The following is a 21,199-nucleotide window of genomic DNA, read 5'->3' as shown; positions in this document are numbered from 1 at the left end:
AGGTTATAACATGTTTTGAAAATGGGTAGTAGGGGCTTGATTCTCTAACTCTTGTAGGTACTTATTATTGATCCCTCTGTGAAATGATTGGTACAAAAACAATGTTGGTATCAGAGGTTGCCTTAGTTCTAACACGTAAATATGACTTTTCTAGGTGTTTGCTTCAGAGTGCCAGCAAGCTTCGTATTCTAACTTCCAGTGCAAGCACTGCCCATGATAAGCAGTACTCTGGAGATGATGGTAGTGGGAATTGGTCTTTCGTGCACGGAAAGAAGCCTGGTGTGGCCTGGATAGTTGGTGTCTTAGGCATTGGAACGGGTTCTGCTCTCTGGCTTAGGAATGAGTACAGTGCAGGTAAGTTATGGTTGTTATTAGAAATCCTACAGGAACTAGTTTGATACAGTCAGTTCTGTAGGAAATTTCATGCCATATTTATGGATAGCAGTCATAAACAAAAATTGATAATTTTTTTTATTTTATTTTAATTATTCCTTGTTCCCATTTTTCATTTTTTTTTGTAATTATTCCTTGTTCCCATTTTTCATTCTCCAAACTTTTCCTAACCACTAGTCCCATTAGGTTGCATTTTATAGTTGTGAGTGAAGAAACCGGGCCCATCCTCTCCTCTGACTGGTTGGGTCCCATTAAAGATGACAGGGCTTGCAACTTCCTTAAATGGGAAAAATCTCGCTTTTTCTGTTTCCCATTTCCTTGCCCTCCCCCTCCTCCAATTGGTCTGTAAAGGTTATGTTAAAAAAAGAAATGTATCAAGATGTCTATAGTCCCTAGGATCAAAATCACTCAACTTTTTTATTTTGGAAAAGTCAACGCAACTGAAAGTGTAATTCCCATTTGACAATTAGTCTATTGCAAACAGAAAAATTGGTAAAAGGACATCATACACATGAAGTTTGGTTTTGGTTTATCAGGCAATGAGAATAAAGGGTCAAATTAGATATTCTTAGTACCAACCTCAGGTTGGAGTAAGTTAGGTTGTGTAGTTTTCTATTCATTTTCAATGAATTTTGGTCCTGATAAGTAGGTCTGTTTTGATATGGGTCTTTTAGTAGGAGACCAAGGTTCCTAGGTAACTGGCAGCAGCCCTTGGATTGGTCCACAATTCACCTAAAGAAGAGATTATGTTGTGTTTAGTGAGTGTGGCAATGTAGGATGGCATACTTTTGTCTTCTGTATAGTGGTTGCATCTGGGGCAATATTCTTTGGGCTCATTCTGTGTTGGTACTGTTTCAGTGCAGAGTGGTGGCTTGAATGCTATAGTGCCAGTGTGGTTCTCACTTCTGTATGGAGGGATTCCTTGGTTGTGTTGATGTCTGAGGGAGTCTGGTGGAGTATGGAATTGAGTGCTGGTCTAGGAGTGCTTGTTTTGTGATCTGGGTGTGCATGTGTTTGTGTGGATGTGTTTTAGGTTACAAGTGCCAGGTTATTGTGGATGTTTGAATATTATTTTACAGGGGTAGTTTTCCAATTGTGCTTCTGTGGTATGGTGTAAGGAATGGGGGTTGGGTTTAGTACTCTTGTGTAGAATTGTGTACCTTTTGTTTTCGTGTGCTGCTCTCTGGGAAGGTTTTTGGTTCTAGAGTGTAATGTTCTACTACAGCAATTTATTTATTTATTAAGACACAGAACACATACTAACATTCCCTAGACAACAATAGTATCTCTTTGCTAAGTGACCATTCAGCCAGGATGCTGTTGCTGGTTTCGTGGTGGCCACTGTGGTCTTCTGTAAGAGAGACCAGGGGTAACAAATTGATTAGTTGATTATCATGCTCTGAAAGCATAGTCATGTGTGGTTTATGTTAATTGTTTGTGCATAGTGATAAGTGCCTCCCCTTGCTGTCTGAAACCTGTGCTTGCTATCGTTCTTAGTATGTTTAATTTCTTGAATGTTTTCACTGTGAGGCCTTTGATGTGTGGACTGAAGGATGTGTGTCAAAAGAGGGTCCAACTGTTAGGTGCATCTACTGTTCATGGTTGTTAGGGTTATACAATGTCACTAATGATTTGAGGGGATGCTGGCATTGTTTGTACTCGGTTGTAGTTCTAGTTTGTCAAGGTATAATAGCATTATTGGGTGTAATTTTGTAGTGGCTGTGCTGGGCAATATTTTCTAGGTCATCTGAATAGGTGAGAGTTTGGACATTATACTTGAGGTTTGGCATGGAAAGGTCACTCATAGATTAAATAGACTTGGTTATAGTATTGCTTCTTGAGGGGAGTCCATTTTTGATCCCTTATAGGTGGTTGTTCTTTGACACTGCACTGTTTGCCAGCCAGAAGGATTGTCGGCTATTTATCATTATCGTGTTTCAGTTTCTAAGGTCTTTTGTGACAGGACGTGCCTGGGGACTGTGTTAAAAGCCATATTGTCTGTTGCTACCATTATAGTTGTCTGGTGTTACTTCCTTTAGTTAAAGTCCTTATAGTACTTGTTGAGTGAAGTTTATGAGCAATGTGAGGAGGATTTCTGAGCAATGTGTTGGTGCAATGATCTTTAAATCCATATTGATTTGGGGAGGTAATTGTGTGCTTTGATTTTTTTTGAAGACCAGTCTCTCTGTCAATTGGATATGGTAAGAAAGATGCTGAGTTTTCTGGAGATTTGTTAGGTCTCAGGATGGGAATTATTTGTGTTCTTTTCCAGATCATTCTGATGCCAATGTACACCCAGGAGATGTTGAAGATGTCAGTCAGGGTATGATCGGTAAAGTTTAGTTATTTTAAGTGAGTGAGAAGCAGTCTTTCAGAGCATGTTCAATTAAGCATTGTGAAAAAGACAACAATACAGGTTGAGCTTTTATTTAATAGCAGCCTTGGGACAAAAGGCATACTTTTGAATATGTATGATGAGAATACATACAAAAATGCAGTAATTATAATGCAAAGAACATTAAAGGCTCTACATTTTACACTGCTGTTGAAGAATGCCTTTTGTATTTGGGGTTTCTCATACATCCAGGGATCAACAATGGGCACCTGCAAGTTATGGTCCTGGGTGGATATCAGGGTCATCTGCCTGAAGGGATTTTCTCGTCTGCTTCTTAGATTATTTTGAATAGGTGATTAGGGGGTAAACCAGTTCTGCTGTGGAAAAGCTGATCCTCATTGCATACTCCTTGACCTGAGTAGTGTGGTAAGGACATAGTATTTGAGAAATAGACAGTTGCTCAAGAATTGGTAGGGTATTTAAAGTGGAGGTGAGGCTGGTGTGGAAGGGAGCAGTTGGATAAAATAAATCAGAGAATATTGAAAAAAAAAAAGTATTGGTTATGTCTTGCTGGAAAAACTTGATCTGCACACCCTAGTCACCTCTAAAACCCACACTGCTCTTCACTGATTATTCCCTCTGTTCCCTTCCTAAGCCTCTCAGTGAACACCCTCCCATACTCCTAACATCTGCTCTTAAAACAGACTGATTCCTCTAAAACTACTGCATTTATATGTCCCATTTTCCCTTGGAATAGAGGAACTACGTGCACTCCAGTCCACCACCCCACTTCCCTCCCATAGGTACACATTAAAGAATCTTGTCAGTCATTCCCAATGATAAGCATCTAAACCCAGTTTTGTTTTTTTCAATACATTTTCTACCTCCTAATTTGCTATAGCCTCATAGTTCTTGTCAGGCATTCCCCATAATAAACATCCAACCTAGTTGCCATACCAGCTTTCATTTCTGTTGGTGCACTTTGTTGCCTCCTTTTTTTGCCATAGCACTATCATTCTTTTCTCCCATCACAGGCATTATCCTGGCATCTCCCACTGCCACAGGCAAAGCCTCCTTGTTCTCCCTTTATATTCATCAACTTTTTTAAATTCTCTACCCATCTAGTGCTTGCTGCCACTATTTCCATTAACATTTGACCATTGGCACTCCTCACCCTTTCTGCTCTACCCAAATTGCTTCACCTTGCACTTTTCACTTCTTTCCTAAACTTGATCTTATCCTTTTTCAAAATTCTTCAAAAGTCTATCCCATCTCCCATCCACTTTCCTCTTGGACACCAACACCATGTTTATGCTTTTACCACCTTGTTTCATTCACCTCTCATCTTCGTCTTCTTCATCCTGTTTAACTTGTTTATTTACAGCACCTCGGTGTCTCCAATTTCTTCTTTTTTTTTTTGCTTAAACTCCACTTTTAATTTCCCTTCTACCAGATATAAGTCAGACAGTCTACTACCCTTTCATCTGAACATATTTCCAGAACTCTTCCAGTCCTCCTTTTGGGCACCACTGCATAATCCATTAATTTGATCCTAACTACCCTTCCACCAACCAATATGGTCCATGTGTATATATATATATGTTTTTTCTTTGTAAACACAATATTTGTTATTATCATTTTCCTTTCAATGTAGTTTTCCAACATATCTATTGTTCCATTTTGCCATACCATACCTCACAAATACACCATTTACTGGCTCATCCACTCAAACATTAAGCTCCCCAAGCACCACTATTTATATTTCTCCCAAAATTCTCCACACACTTTTTAAATCACTTTTAAGATGCTCTTCTTTCCTCTTCACTAGTCTTTCTACCAGTCATAGGTACTCTGAAGTGCACTCATCTCCCATCTCATTCCTACCTTTGCCCACATTATCCTTGATGATACTTACTTCTACTTCACTGTGCATGTACAAATCCTATCGCTTACCAGCAGTGACGGTCTTTACATCCAACATACTATGTTCTTAAACTCTGATCAACCTTTCCTTTTTGGTTTCATTTCACTTAATACAAACACATTCATCTTAAAACAAGTTTACCAATAGCCTTTCCCTGTACTCTCATCCATACCACATCAACACATTCAGTGACCCTAATACTTGGGTTCTGGTTGAAGTCTTCCTTTCAGACCTTCCTTGGTTTTTCACAGTTGAGAAGTGGAGAATTTTTATTTATTCATATGTTTATTTTTTCAAAGTTCTGGTAAATTGGAGTTTGTTTTCAAAGTTTATTTTTTCATAGTTCTGGTAAATTGGAGTTTGTTGAATGTGATCCTATTAAATTGAAGCTCAAACTGTAGCGGTAACTGTTGTCATGGGTAAGGAATGGAAGTTCTAAATTTTCCAGCTTCTTCCTTCTTGATGCGTCTTGTGCCTACCAACTCCAAACCTAAGCACATAAAATTCTGAGAACATGATATTTTCTTTTTTTTCTTTTATTTTCCTGTATTAATATTCACATTGATACCATGCAATACTGAAAGGTAAAACTAAGAGTTTTTTGCACCACTGCACATTGCATAAGCATGAATTGTTATTGTTTTTCAGTATCAAGGTTTTATCTTACTCTGAACTTGTGTTGCCTTTAGCCCGCTCAATATATCACATTTGGAGTGTATTCTTAATGTAGATATTTTTGACTCTACAGATGCTGCAAGTCTTCAAGATAGCTCAGACTTTGAAGTTGATGCCTACGGAAACTGGGTTCAAGGACTTCCAGAGTACTCTTTGGATGATGTGGCAAAGCACAATGACATGGAAGCAGGTGTCTGGGTTGCATTCAAAGAGGGGGTCTATGATATCACCAGCTTCATTAAGAAACACCCAGGTTAGTGAACAATGTATGATTAAGAGGGTTTGGGTCTCTGACCAGACCAGTAGCATTTGGGTCATTAAACGAGCGTAGTTGAGAGTGAAAAGGAATAGATAGGCAATATGTTTGTGAGAAAGAAGATGCATATGTTAACATTAAGTGAAACTTAAGTTGAAAGGGAGGGTTGATTTTGAGTTTGGGAGTGTGGTGGGGAGAGTATTGGGGGTGATAAGTGGCGAGGGAGGAAAGGAGTGGCTCTGCTGGTGAGTAATGAAATAGGAAAGTGCATTGTGAAGTGGAGGGAAGTATCTTCAAGGTTAATGTGGTTGAAGGTGAAACTGGGTTGGGAGTTGTGATTTTACTAAGTGTGTATGGGCCTGAAAAGTAAAGAGGAAAGAGAGGCCATTTGGATGAATATAAATGAGAGCTTAGAAAGTTTTGGGAGGAGTGTAAATGTAGTGGTGTTGGAGGATCTTGGTGCTAGAGTAGGGGATGAGCCAATAGAGTTGTAAGGAATCTTAGGATGCCCGGTAAAAATAGTGGATAGTTGATGTAGATGTGTTTAGAAAGGGAGTTAATGATAGCAGAGAGAATGTGGTGGATGAAAGGGTGGTTGTTAGCATTAACCACTTCAGTACAACTCAAATTATTGTGTGCAACATTGGCTGCCATATGTACGATGCATCACACTACTCGCATTATAAAATCACTGCTGCTGCATTACTCGTTCTCTTTTACTCTGAGTAATGATTAACATAGAAAACATGATCAAACCAGTTCACAGAATCAGGGTGGTAACTCGTGTACAACCACAAAAAATATATAATCAAGATGCCAATGCTGGCATCCTTGTGTACTCACTTGTGCCATCATGACACCTATGTAGGCGTCATTGTACCAAAGTAGTTAATGGACTAGGTAGTAGTATCCAAATGAAGGGTAGGAAGATTTCTGGTTGTTCATGTTTTTAGGGGAGAGAGTGGGGGAAGTGTCAGATAAATATTTGGTAGAAGGGAAATTGAGAGGAAGAGGAAAAGTGCAAAAAGTAGAGAAAACAAAGTGAATGGGAAGGAAAAGGAGAATGAATACCTGAAGAGTGGGTACATGGCTCTGACTTGGCTACTTCTATATATTGTCCATGGGTGTGTAATGAATAACTCTTAATTGCAGGTGGAGACAAGATAATGATGGGTGCTGGGGGATCGGTTGAGCCCTTCTGGGCCCTGTACTCGGTCCACAAACACAAATTTGTTTTGGATCTGCTGGAGAAGTATAGAATAGGTAAGGTGATGCTAAGTTGACTACTAGGTGTTAGCAGTTGTAATGTTATTGTTATTTGTTGATTTATTTTTTTAAGTTCCGATTTTCAGAATAAATGTCTTGATTTAAGATCAGTGAAAGGTACCAGTATATGGTGATTTTGTGGAATAGACAGAAAACGTCTCCTTACTGTTTATCCTCATATAATGGGCTGACATTTAGTATCTGTAGTACTGGGCTCAAGATCTGCCTGTTAGCTTTGATGGCCTTACAAAGGATTACAAAGGCAGAGCATGCCAACAGGACACCTTTTGGTCCATATCTAGGTCAGATGCGAAAAAAAAATTGATAATACTAAAATAATAAATAAAAACTATAATAATGTAAATAACAAATAAAATACATAAATAAATGCATAGGTATAGTTAAATAATAAACAAACAAGTAAATAGTAAATAATAATAAATTGACATATAACTAATAATAAATGAAAATCAAACAGATGAGTGATAACAAAACAAAAACAAATGATATAAGATAAATTATAATCATTACAGCATCTTACCTAGGTGTTTATCTAAATGATTCTTAAAGCTTTGAACTGAACTACATTACACTACCTGTGCAGGAAGTTTATTCCATACATTAACTACACGGTTGGCAAAGTTGTTTCTACCTACTTCCAAATTGAATCTATTTCCGGACAGTTTGAGACCATTGTTTCTTGTCTGATTCTCATTCAATGTGAAAATTTTGTCACTTTTGATGTTGTCAATTCCCTTTAGAATTTTAAAGACCTGTATCAAGTTACCTCTGAGTCTACACTATTTTAGGGAAAACAGATTCATATGTTTTAGTCGATTTTTGTATTATTTATTTTTGATATTTGGAATCGGTTTTGTGGCTCACCGTTGTACCTTCCATCCATTTTATCACATGGATAGAGCTGACAGTATGTAAGTATGGAAGAGGGACATGTGACTTGTGAAATTTGTGAATGTGTGTATATATATATATATATATATATATATATATATATATATATATATATACATATATATATATATATATACACACATTATATATAATATTACTTTTGTGTACATTTATTTATACAATTTAATATTTACTTATGTTGCAGGTAACCTCTCAAAGAAAGATGTGGGTGTTTCAATCAAAGACTTGGATGACCCTTATGCAAGTGAACCTTATCGCCATATATCCCTGAAACCATCGTCCAAAAAGCCATTTAATGCTGAACCACCTCTACCACTTTTAGTGGATAATCTCATTACTCCAAAGTATGACTCTGGTCAAGCTATGTTCATGTATCTTTTGTAGAGCCCATGTATGGTATTTATTTATTGACATTTTATTGAAGAAGATATATGCAAATTAGTTATATACATACACCAACGGATTTTTCTCCTTTACAAGGGAGATAGCCAAAGTCAGACATAAATCCACCCCCACCCATTTCATCCCCACATACTCCACTCCCAATCACCACCCCGCCCTCAGCAATGCAGCAAGGCACAGCACATTCACAGCAAGGCTGCTTCATTAAATTGGTGACCCCCCCTCTCCATCCCCTCATGCAGAAAAAGAGAAGACGAGGAGAAATCCCTTCAGGCTGTGTCAAAATATCATTCACACATACTACTTCACTCCCCCCCCATCCACCACCCACTCCCTTCCAAGCATTACAGCATCATCCATATACAACCATTCTCCAGTCACCTCTATCAAAATAGTCATTAGTGAATTTAGGCATAAGTAAAATAATTAGATGTATAAGGAAAAGTGGTCATGGTGGCAGCTGCAGTGGGTGTTAAGGGTGAGAGTTCTCAAATAGAGTGAAGCATCTGGGGTTGCATATGGCAGTGAATGGAGGAGTGCTGGTGAAGTAAGTATAAGAGTAAATGATGAGAGTAAATTTTTGGGCTGAATGTAAAGTGTTATGGGAAATAGATACTTTGGGATGAATGCAAAGAGGAGGTTGTACCGTGGGTGCTGTATGTATTGGATTTTGTCAACAGTGACTTGTGCTGTTTTCCTTCAGGACAGTGTCATGCCAAAAAGGTGGAGGTAGAGATGGTAAAGGAGAGATTTAAGGATAATGGTAAAAAGGAGGGAGATTGGAAGTTAAGTGTAACCAGAATTTTTTCATGAATGGAGGCGAGTCTCTTCATCAAAGAATACTTCGTAACTTGGGTCTGACCAGTGCTTTATGGTGTAGAGACTTGGAATTGTATATATACCAATAACCTTTAACTTTATTTTTTTTTTATTATTAATTTTTTCTTCAGTTGATATAAATTTTTGATATATACACACACATGCATATGTACATAGACCTCAAAGACCTCACCATTTACTATTAACTTGATGATTTCTTCCCTGTGTCTCAATTTACCATTTGTGAACCTATAAAACCATTTTGGTTCATTTTCAAAAATGCAAAGATGAACCAAAACAGTTTTACAGGTTTTCAAATGGTAAATTGAAACACAGAAGAAATCGCCAAGTCCTCTTCAACACAAGTCAAATTCTCGAGGGCAGCATCAGCTGCCTGATGTATGACGATTCGATGATCCATCACAGTACTTGTGTTATAGAATATAAAGTTGCAGCTAGCTGTATTACTCATTCTCATTCACTCTGAATGTTAATAACCACAGAAAATATGATGAAGCCAGTTCACAGAAAATGAGGGTCACTCTACAATTACAAAATAAATATAATCAAGACGCCAACACTGGCATCTTCATATAACCATTTGTGCCTCATGATGCCTACGTAGGTGTCATAGTATGGAAGGGGTTAATAGTAGATGGTGAGGTCTTTGAAGAGGCATCAGCTCAGGCAGAAATAATGAATGAAGGTTTCCAATCAGTCTTCACATAAGAGTGCAATTTTTTTGAGAAAAGTGAAGGTTTTAAGTTTTTACTCGAGCGATTGATGTGCTGCAAGAGAGAGTGAGGGATGGGTGGACTGTGTGTACCTGGACCTAGAGAAGGCATTTGATAAAGTACCTCAGAGTCAACTTAGTGGAAATTGGAGCATGTTGGAAGACTGAGAGGCAAACTATTAGAATAGATTAAAGTCTTTTTGAAGGAAAGATACAGGAGGACAGAAGTAAAAGAAAGGATGTCAAGTGGGAGAGCAGTAATGAGCGGAGTTCCTTAAGGTTCAGTGCTTGCACCAATAATGTTTGTTGTCTATGTTGATGACGACATGATGGAAGGAATGACAAGCTATGCCATCATGCTTGCAGATGATGCAAAGATCATGAGTGAAAAATGAGGATGACAGTAGAATATTGCAAAAAGATCTAGATACTATTTTTGCATGGAGCCAAGAATGGGAAATTAAGTTCAATGCCAAAAAATGCTAAAAGTACTGGAAATAGGCAATAGTGGCAAAAGGCCATCCTTAAACTATTCCTTGGGAAGCGAACACATTACAAAAGCAAAAGAGGAGAAAGACTTCAGAGTGTTGATAAAAGACAACCTGTCACCAGGCAGATGTATCAGCAGGATTGTGGGAGAGACAAATGGACTACTACAGAAGATTAAAGCGGCATTCCATCATATGGATGAAGATGTGATGAAAAAACTCGTTGAAACCCTGATACATCCAAGGCTGGAATATGTGTTGGTAGTATGGTCCTCACACAAAGTGAAAGATGTAAGCAAGATTTGAGAGAATTCAAAGGACAGCAACCAAAGTGGTCCCCAGCCTGACAGATAAACCATATGAGGAAAGACTAAAAGTCGTGGGTCTGCCAACTGTGAAAGATCAAAAAGAAAGAGGTGACACGATTACAGTGTTCAGGTCACTAAAGGGGTTAGATTGCATTGAGAGAAGAGATCTCCTGATTAAAGATGGGGAGGGCTTTAAGAGGTCATGGAAGTAAAGTAAGAAAGACAACATGTCAAAAAGATGTGAAGAAATGCAGTTATCCATATGAATCTATGAATATATGGAATAGCTTAGAGGATGATGTAGCCTAAGCTGAAACAACACACGAGTTCAAATCTAAATATGATAATTAAAAATCAAAGATATAGATTAGGTTAGAACTGTACATGATTTTGAGTCTAGGCATGTTAGAAATTTAGGGAATAGGAGATGGGACCCAACATGCATTGCTCCTTTCCTGTACACTACAATTAGGTAAATACATACATGCATACACACACACGCACAAACGTACATACATACATACATGGATGCATGTATACATGCATACATATACACATACATGGATGCATGTATACATACATACATATACACATACATGGATGCATGTATACATACATACATACATATACCAAAGGCTTTTCCCCCCTACATTGGGGGTAGCCAAAAAGAAAAAGGCATAGAAACCACTCCCACCCATTCCATTTCCTTTATGTTCCACTCCCCTCCACCCTCTACCCTCCCTCTTATCTTGGCACCTCCTGGATGACGGGTCATCCCTACATCCTGTCCACTGCCCTGGGTCAGAAGCAGTGTCGCAAGACACAGCGCATCCACAGCAATGCCGCATCATCAATTCGGCGACCCCCCTCTCCGTTCCCCCATGCAGAGATTAGACGGGGAGAAATCCCTTTGGGCTGCGTCAGTTTTTTTCTCGTACATACTTCCTCACCCCCCCCATCCCCCACCCACTCCCCCTCATGCATCATAGCATCATCTATATACAACCCCTCTCCATTCACCCCTATCTTCTGTCCTCTCCCATCCTTCCTCCACAGACATAGGTATACATAGGTATGGCAAATTGAAAAGCAAGAAACAGGACCTCACAATCATTGTTCCTTTCCTGTACACTAAATGTATACACACACCAGCTCTCTTCCGAGAGGGAAATAGCTATTGATCACGAGTCCAACAGGTGGTCCAAAGACAAGGGTGAATCACCAAAAGGAGGGTGGGGCATGACAGATTCAAAACACATAAATGATTGTAAGTAGATAAAGTGATGTTACCCAAAGAAATGTTTTTGTCTGCTCCATTACTTTTTTTTCTTTCTAATTTTTTAATTTGGGAGGTGGGTGGATATCATCACATAATGAATGGTGGGGATAAGCTTTTGTTGTCAGGACCAGCTGTGGAAGTGCCATCTGTCTGCATTGTCACTGGCCTGAATGGTGCAGCAGGGGATAGGGATGATCTGTCTGCAACTACTTTCCATTTACACCCATTGCTTGCACTTTTCCTTCCCTGCTTGATAAGACGTTCTTCACTTACCCAAGGCCGCCTTCATCCCATCCCATTCTCAACCTACCACTGAACATCACTCCATCCACCTTTGCCTACCACACCCCTTTTGCTGGGCTTTCCTCATTCTTTTCATATGACCAAGCTATCCTAGCATTCTTTGATCAGCCCCATTCGCCAGTTGTCCTTCCATCCCAGTTCTTCACCACAGCTTGTTTCTCTATTTTGTCAATGGAACAGACGAGAGCCACTTGTTTGAGCCTTGTCTTTTCTTCGTTTATTGACGATCACTTCCAATTGTTTCTTACATACATACATACATACATATATCAAGGCTTTTTCCCCCTTACAAGGGAGGTAGCCATAAAGGAAAAGGCATAAAATCATTCTCACCCATTCCATCCCTGAATACACTCCACACCCCTCCACCCTCCTCTTATCTTAGCACCTCCTGGATGACGGGTCATCCCTGCACCTTGTCCACTGCCCTGGGTCAGAAGCAGTGTCGCAAGACACAGCACATCCACAGCAAGGCTACTTCATTAAATCGGCGACCCCCCTCTCCGTCCTCCCATGCATAAAGGAGAAGACGGGGAGAAATCCCTTCGGGCTGCGTCAAAATTTGCTCACACATACTACCTCACCCCCCATCCCCCCGCCCATTCCACCTCATGCATCACAACATCATCCATATACAACCATTCTCCATTCACCCCGATCTTCTGTCCTCTCCCGTCCTTCCTCAACAGACATTCCCCTCTTCCCCAAAGCCCCCTTCACCCCATCCATCCAACTCATCCTAGGATGTCCCTTCATGTTCACTCCCTCCACATCTGCCTTCCATACCTCTTTTACTAGTCTTTCTTCACTCATTCTTTCCATGTGTCCAAACCATCCCAATACTCTTTCATCAACCCTATCTCCCAACCCCCTTTCCACCCCTGTTCTCCTCCTCACCTCCTCATTTCTCACTCTATCCAGCCTAGTAACCCCCATCATACTTCTCAGACACCTCATCTCAAACACATTCAAACTCTTTCTCTCTTCCTCTCTTACGTTCCATGTTTCTGCCCCATACAGTGCTGTTGTCACAATCACTCCTTCATACAGTCTCCTCTTAGCATCCATTCCCAGATGTCTATTCCTCATTACACTTTTTAATCCACCAAGGCATTTACTCGCTTCTCTCAATCTACATTCTACCTCCACCTTCACTCCACCTTTTCCTGCCACATTTGCACCCAAGTATCTAAAACTATCCACTTCCTCCAGTCGCTCTCCCTTAATGCTCACTTCCAGACTACTGCCACTTTCACCCCTTACTTTTACCCACATTTATCTTCAGCTTTCCTCTTGATTCTTATCTTTTGTATTTTTTCCTGTTTGACAGACATTCTCCTTCCAGGAGATATATCCTGTGTCTGTGTGGGGGGGGGTGCTTGGAGGATGTCGTAATAGATGAAAACGTTTAGTATTCCGACTTTATTTGCCCTGTGGTTTCTGCAATATCATTTAGTCATGTGTTATTGTGATTATTTTTGCAGAAAGAGAAAGAGAGAGAGAGAGAGTGTGTGTGTTTGTGTGTGTGTTTGTGTGTGTGTGTGTGTTTGTGTGTGTGTGTGTGTGTGTGTGTGTGTGTGTGACACCCACTAGTCAACTGCAATTTACAATATGTATTTTTCTTAACTGTAGGTATTTAATGTATTGGTTTATGTACATATTACTTGTCTTGACAATGTGAAGTGTGTATACTTTTTAATTTTATTATTTTTCTTCCAGTGAACTTTTCTATGTTCGCAATCATCTTCCAGTACCTGTGATAGACCCAGCTGAATATGAATTAGAAATTTCAGGAATTGAAGTGGAGGAGAAGGCATTAACTCTAGAAGATATAAAGAAATTCCCCAAATATACAGTCACAGCTACCATCCAGTGTGCTGGGAACAGAAGATCTGAAATGGTCAAGGTTAGGCAATTCTTGTTATGGCTGAGTTTATTCTGAGAGGCAGAGTTTATTCTTTTCATGTATTCATGTTTTTGGCTACCTCCCTTGTAAAGGAGAAAAAGCTGTTGATATATATAGATGGGGGTGAAGGGGGCTTTGGGGAAGAGGGGAATGTCTGTTGAGGAAGGACGGGAGAGGACAGAAGACGGGTGAATGGAGAATGGTTGTATATGGATGATGTTGTGATGCATGAGGTGGAATGGGTGGGGGGATGGGGGGTGAGGTAGTATGTGTGAGCAAAATTTGATGCAGCCCAAAGGGATTTCTCCCTGTCTTCTCCTTTTATGCATAGAGGGATGGAGAGGGGGTGTCGCCGATTTAATGAAGCGGCCTTGCTGTGGATGTGCTGTCTTGCGACACTGCTTCTGACCCAGGGCAGTGGACAAGGTGCAGGGATGACCTGTCATCCAGGAGGTGCTAAGATAAGAGGGAGGGTGGAGGGGTGTGGAGTGTATTCAGGGATGGAATGGGTGGGAATGATTTTATGCCTTTTCCTTTTTGACTACCTCCCTTGTAAGGGGGAAAAAGCCTTGGTATATGTATGTATGTATTCATATTCAGAGTGAAAGAGAACAAGTAATACAGTTGTAACTTTATATTTTATAACATGAGTATTGTGGTGCATCATTGAATCATTGTACATCAGGCAGCTGATGCTGCCTGCGAGAGTTTGACTCGTATCGAAGAGGTTAATTTAGCTATTTTCTCTCCTTTCTCAACCTTTGCATACACATACACATGCACATATGGCTTCCACTACAGAGGTCCAGGTTTGAATGCCGCCCAGGGCTGAAATAATTTCAGTATCGCTGTGCTACAAGTCATTACTCCAACTCTCGTGGGCAGGGAGCTGGGGGTGTGTGTGCATGTAAGGATATAGCATTACCCATAGGTCAGTCATATATGAGCTGTGAGCTCTCCTCCAGGAGGGAAATAGCAGTTGATCATGAGTCCAACACATAATCCAAGGCCATGGTGAATGACACACAACACAGAAGAATTTTCTTCTGAGATCTGTGAAAGAACCTAGGGACCCTTCTGAGCTACCTTGAAGCCATGAGTTTTTGTTAGAGAAACTTGTGGCAACAATTATAAATTACACATGACACTTGGATAGTGTTTTAAATGAAATGCCCACTTGTTAAAATTCAGTTGCATTATTCTGAAGTTTGGTATTCTTGTAATTCTCTATTATACAGTTATTTGCAACATTTGTGCAGGTGAAGCCAGTGAAAGGTCTTAGTTGGGGCCAGGCAGCGATTGGCAATGCCACGTGGAGTGGGGCACGACTTTATGATGTTCTGAAAGCTGCGGGACTTGACGAAGATAAGACGGAGGCCGTTCATGTACAGGTTTGTTATAGATATTTGATTACACATTTATGTATATGGCCTTTGAACGGATAACTAGTTTACATACTTTGATGGCGTATTATGAGTTTTGTGTTGCACCACAAGTTTTGTCTTATTTACAGTTTGAAGGTTTGGACACGGATCCTGGTAACATGCCATATGGAGCCAGCATTCCAATTGAGAAGGCCATGGATCCTCGTGGTGATGTGATTTTAGCATATGAAATGAATGGAGAAGAAATACCACGAGATCATGGCTACCCAATCAGGGTCATCGTTCCTGGTGTAGTTGGAGCGCGTAATGTCAAATGGCTAGGTAAGTTTTTGTAAATGGTTTGATGGTGATAATTGTCTCGAGTTTTGCGAACTAGAAACCTGCAGCCCCGTGGTGGCGGGTAACCATTTTTGGGGCCCTTGCAGAGAATTGGGAAGAAAATGTTGGATTATTTCTCTAGCATTAGTGTGGGGGAATTCTGTTGAGTGTTTCTGCATGTGTGTGCTTGTGCACTAAAAGATGGAAGAGTTATGGTTGAAGTTGATAGATTTGGAGTCCAGTTGGGAGATGAGACAGTGTCAGCTCCCCGGGTTTACACCCGCAGACCCCCAGATAGAGGTGTGGGTGTTGACAGGTTTTGAATTTGGGGGCTGGGAGGTGTTGGGTCTCTGATGTTCATCTTGAAGGGCCACTACTTGCAGGTGCTTATCATTGGTGCCAGACTTATTTGAAGCCCACATATGTAAAGTAGGCTAGAAAAATAAATTTTGCATGTTTTTTTTTTTTTTTTCTAAGTTCATGAAATACAGCATTAGAATATTGAATGTAACATGGAATTGTTACTAGTAGATAACTGAGGATGTGGAGATACTTGAATTTTTTTTTTATCCATATACATATACCAAGGCTTTTTTCCCCTTACAAGGGGGGTAGCCAAAAAAATGGCAATAAAATCATTCCCACCCATTCCATCCCTGAATACACTCCACAACCCTCCACCCTCCCTCTTATCTTAGCACCTCCTGGATTTTTTTTTATAGTTTGCGAATTAGAATTTAGTTTATTTATTTACATATCTATATCTTTCTTTTATTTTTTGAGAAACAAGTTGACATTGTTTTCACAGGAAGAATAGAAGTGTCCAAGGATGAGTCTGATGCACATTGGCAGCAGAATGACTACAAAGGCTTCGCTCCAAGTGTTGACTGGGACACTGTTGACTTCAAGAAGTCCCCAGCTATCCAGGAACTACCGGTTATATCTGGTATCTGTGATCCAGTAGAAGGAGAAAAAATTAAGGTTAACGAGGAAGGCAAAGTGAAAGTTAGAGGTAAGATGTATGCCAAGTTATGCTAGGTATTAGGAGCTCTGTTATAGTTGAACTTGTCAGTACATATAGACATACATATACTAAGGGCTTTTTCCCCCCTAACAAGAGAGGTAGCCAAAGTCACAAGGCATAAATCCACTTCCATTCATTTCATCCCCACATACTCTACATTCACCACCCCTCCCTCCCTCCCTCCCTCTTCTTGGCTCCTCCTGGATGATGGGTCATCCCTGCATCTCGCCCACTGCCCTGGGTCAGAAACAATGCAGCAAAACACCACACCCACAGCAAGACCGCCTCATTTAATCAGTGATCCCCTCCCTCTCCATCCCCTCATGCAAAAAAAAAGAGAAGATGGGGGAGAAATCCTTTTGGACTGCATCAAAATATCATTCACACATACTCCCTCACCCCACCCCACCCCACCATCCTCCACCCACTCCCTTCCATGCACCACAACATCATCCATACACGACCATTTTCCACTCACCTCTATCCTGTCTTCTCCCATCCTTCCTCAACAGACACCCCCCCTCTTTCCCAATGCCCCTCTCCATCCATCCAGCTCATCCTTGGTCACCCCCTCATATTCACTCCATCCACTTCTCTGTTCCATACTTCTTTTACTAATCTTTCCTCTCTCATTTCCTCGCATACATACATAGATACATCTATACATACATATATTGTAAATACACAGACATACCTGTATGCGCACATGTCCATATATAAAAGCCTCACCCCCCATTGTAAGGGGTTGACTGTAAGTTAAAGTATACTTTTTTGCTGTAGCTCTGTATGAGAAAAGTATAAAATGAAGGTTCCTTAATTGCCCCATTCAGCTTCATTTAGTAGCCTTTTGTGACCATGTATTATGATCATGATGGTATTCTTGTCCTGTACCACAGGAGTCTAAGAAAAAAAATTAAGTAGTGAAATCATAGGGATGATAAAAGTGATTTAAAGAGAGTAGCAGAAAGAAAACGGTAAAGGGGACCAGCTTTCTTTTTTAAGTGGAAACTAGTCCAGTCATAAAAACACGATGTGTGACTCTGGTCTGTAGGGATCACTGAAGCCACACAACTATTACTTGCGTGTACATGTACCATAAAGGGGTGTGGCCCAGCCAAGTCATGCATCCACCCGTCACCTGACCCACAACCAGCCATCATCTATTTAGTTCCCTTTTTATCTTGGCCTCTTGTGGATGAAGGGTCATGCTTGCCCACTGCCTGGGTCAGAAGCAATGCATCAAGACATGGCACCACATCATGTCCTTGATGTATTGACTATATAAAAATTATGCAGTCATTACCTTGTATGTTGAACCTTGTAAGTCTATTTATCTATATACCGAGAGCTTTTTCCCCCTAATAAAGGAGATAGCCAAGTCAGAGGCATGTACATACTCCCACCCATTTCACTCCCACCACCCCTCCCATCTCAGCTCCTCATGGATGACAGGTCATCCCTGTATCCGTCAACTGCCCTGGGTCAAATGCAATGCAGCAAGACACAGTATATCCACAGTAAGACCACCTCACTCAATTGGTGACCTCCCCCCTGTTCCCTCATGCAGGAAAAGAGAAGATGGGAAGAAATCTCTTTGGGCTGCGTCAAAATACCCTACCCCCCATCCCCTATCCCTCCCTTCCTTGCATAACAATATCATCCATACACATTCTCCACTCATCCCTATCTCCTGTCTTCTCCCTTCCTTGCTCAACAGACATTCCTCTCTTGCTCAGCACCCCCTTCACCCCATCCATCCATCTCATCCACGGTCATCCCCTAAAGTTCACTCCATCCACCTCTGTATTCCACACCTCTTTTACTAATCTTTCTTCACTCATTCTTTCCATGTGTCCAAACCATCCCAATACTCTTTCATCAGCTCCATCGTCCATCTCCTTTTCCACAACTGCTCTCCTCCTCACCACCTTGTTTCTCAGTCTATCCAACCTAGTAACCCCTACCATACTTCTCAGACATTTCATCACAAACACATTTAAACTTTTCCTCTCTGCCTTCCCTAAATTCCAAGTCTCTGCTCCATACAATGCCATATGCATAATCACCCCTTCATACAATATTTTCTTTGCATCCATTCCCAGTTACCTAGTATCTCATAACACTTTGTAATCCCCCCAAGGCATTTCCTTGCTCCTCTCAATCTATAGTTTACCTCCACCTCTACTTCTTTTCATGCCATATGTGACCTCAAATACCTAAAGTTATCCACTTCCTCCAGCCTCTCTCCTTTCCACCTCACTGCCACCCTCTACCCTTGTACATCTCATCATCTTACTTTTACCCACATTTACCTTCAACTTTCTCCCATCGCATACCTTCCTAAACTCTGTCACTAAGTCCTGTAACCTTTCCTCTGATTCTGCTATAAGCACAGTGTTGTCAGCAAACAACAGCTGGCTCATCTTCCACTTTTTTCCACCCTCTTTAACCATCTCCAGTCTCCTCTCCTGCCCATTACCCTTGTCTTTACCTCTCATACCAACCTATCTATGTTCACATTGAACAGCCATGGTGACATGACACATCCCTAATGCAGTCCCACCTTTTCCTCAGACCATTCACTCTGTTTCTAATTCTAACACAGGCTCTAAGTGAACAGTGTTAATTGTGAACTTTTAAGGAAAAATGACCTCCAAATTAATCTTATCCAAAATAGCTTGAATTTGTGTGGTGTAAATATATTTTTATTTGAAGAAGTTAAAATAGTATAGGATGCCTTTTCTCTCTCTTTTTTTTTTTATATATTATTATAATTATACCATTTCTGTTTCAGGTTATGCGTGGAGTGGTGGCGGAAGGAAAATAATCAGAGTTGATGTTTCGGCGGATGGTGGTAAGACCTGGCAAGCGGCAGATGAACTAAAGTCTGATGAAGCTAAGCATCCTCGGGCTTGGGGATGGAGCATATTTACTGCTTATGTTCCTGTATCCAAGGATGCAAAAGAGATACAGCTGTGCGCCAAAGCTGTGGATTCACAGTATAATGTGCAGCCAGAGAATTTTGATAACATTTGGAATCTACGAGGAGTTTTGGCTAATGCTTATCATAGGGTCAATGTAAAATTATAGTAAACAGAGTAGTTATATTTATGAAGTGTTTTATCTTGTCCTAGATATATTACTGGCTCACTGGTAGTAATTTGCTTATTATTGTCAGTTTGTGTCAGCTGTTTTCATTAGCCATGAATTCAGTTTTGGTGAACACTTTTCAAAGTATTCAGTATGGCTCTCTTTTTTTTTATTCTTAGTGGATTGGTTCTTTCTCATTCAAAGTGGTTTTGCTCTCTCTCATTCCAAGTTGTTGGTTTTTCATTCTAATTTTGTTCATGAGGTTTAATTCATATCCATTATCATGACTAACTTTGTGGTGCTGGAATGTTGTTGGGTTTGTTTTTTGCCATTATTTCTTCAGATTGTACATATTTTCTAACATTGCAAGTTTTTGGTTAGTAGCTGAGAAATCAGTCACATTGCAACATTATTTTCAGTTATTATTCTTCCATTTGAAATCCATTTCACAATAATGGGTTTTCAAATTTAATAAATATATTTAGCCAGTTCTTGTGGATCCATTACTGGTGTATGGTAATGTTAAAGTGCTGATTTCATGAGTAACTGCAACAACTTAAGTTTCGAGGACTTATCATTATTTATTGACACGAATAACATGATATTGGCTTGAGTTGTTTCATTATTGTCACCAAGCCCTGGAGTAGGGTGAGGTTAAACCAGAGTTAGCTGTCAGGCCCTGTTGTGGAAGAGCCATCTTGGTGCATTGCCTTTGCCTGAGCTGTGTGGTGAGGGTGGTCCTTCATCCACGAGATGGTAAAATGGGAAGGACAAATTGGATGGGTTTTGGATTAGTGTCTGCTTTCACTTTGACCCCTGACCCTCTTGTAATGGGTGGAAAGGCTCCTGTAGTATATTTGTGTACTCTGACCACTGCAATTTCAATATCTAGATATCTGTTCTTTCTGTGCTCACTGTTGTTGTCTCCATTTAGTCCATATTGTTTAGGAAGCGCTTGAATATTATTGGTGATCATGAATCATGTGAAGTGAATATGAAGGGTGAATACACCACATTTCCCACTTATTTTTTTGGGTGAAACATCCTCAGTCCTCCCATTATCTAGGGGATGTGGGTTAAAAGTCTGAGTTGCTTTTTAGCATGCTATTCCAATTATTCTTAGGGGGTGAAGTTTGGTGTACATCATGGTAAGGCACTCTTAGTTGCATGTTCTAGTCTTGCACTTCAGACAGATTCCAGGCATCTGTTCCTCACTACCAGCACTACTGAGGTAGAAAGTATCCCAGCATGCACTGTGTTAAGGACTCTGCTGCTGTACAAACCTGACATTTACAATGAGTGTATTGAAGGCTATTCACAAAAATGTGTTGCCTGGAGCTACTAAGGAAGAGGTCAGTGCAG

At 40.3% G+C, this 21,199-nt stretch overlaps 1 protein-coding gene across 3 annotated transcripts in view; it reads left to right on the top strand.

Annotated features, from left to right (window-relative positions):
• shop (sulfite oxidase) overlaps positions 1-19,856 on the top strand; it is a 44,386-nt gene extending 24,530 nt beyond the window's left edge. For all 3 annotated transcript variants that reach the window (XM_076209966.1, XM_076209969.1, XM_076209974.1), the window contains exons 3-11: positions 155-354; positions 5,401-5,580; positions 6,736-6,846; positions 7,967-8,126; positions 13,834-14,020; positions 15,280-15,411; positions 15,534-15,726; positions 16,532-16,735; positions 19,542-19,856. In XM_076209966.1, the coding sequence (XP_076066081.1) occupies positions 155-354; positions 5,401-5,580; positions 6,736-6,846; positions 7,967-8,126; positions 13,834-14,020; positions 15,280-15,411; positions 15,534-15,726; positions 16,532-16,735; positions 19,542-19,837 (1,663 nt within the window). In that variant the 3' untranslated portion in view covers positions 19,838-19,856. The remainder of the gene's footprint in view (positions 1-154; positions 355-5,400; positions 5,581-6,735; positions 6,847-7,966; positions 8,127-13,833; positions 14,021-15,279; positions 15,412-15,533; positions 15,727-16,531; positions 16,736-19,541) is intronic.
• Positions 19,857-21,199: the final 1,343 nt, after the last annotated feature.

Source organism: Oratosquilla oratoria, chromosome 2 (assembly GCF_046742065.1).
Source record: "Oratosquilla oratoria isolate Oo_2021 chromosome 2, ASM4674206v1, whole genome shotgun sequence".
In the NCBI taxonomy this organism is placed as follows: domain Eukaryota; kingdom Metazoa; phylum Arthropoda; class Malacostraca; order Stomatopoda; family Squillidae; genus Oratosquilla; species Oratosquilla oratoria.
This window is presented reverse-complemented; position numbering and strand designations above follow the sequence as displayed.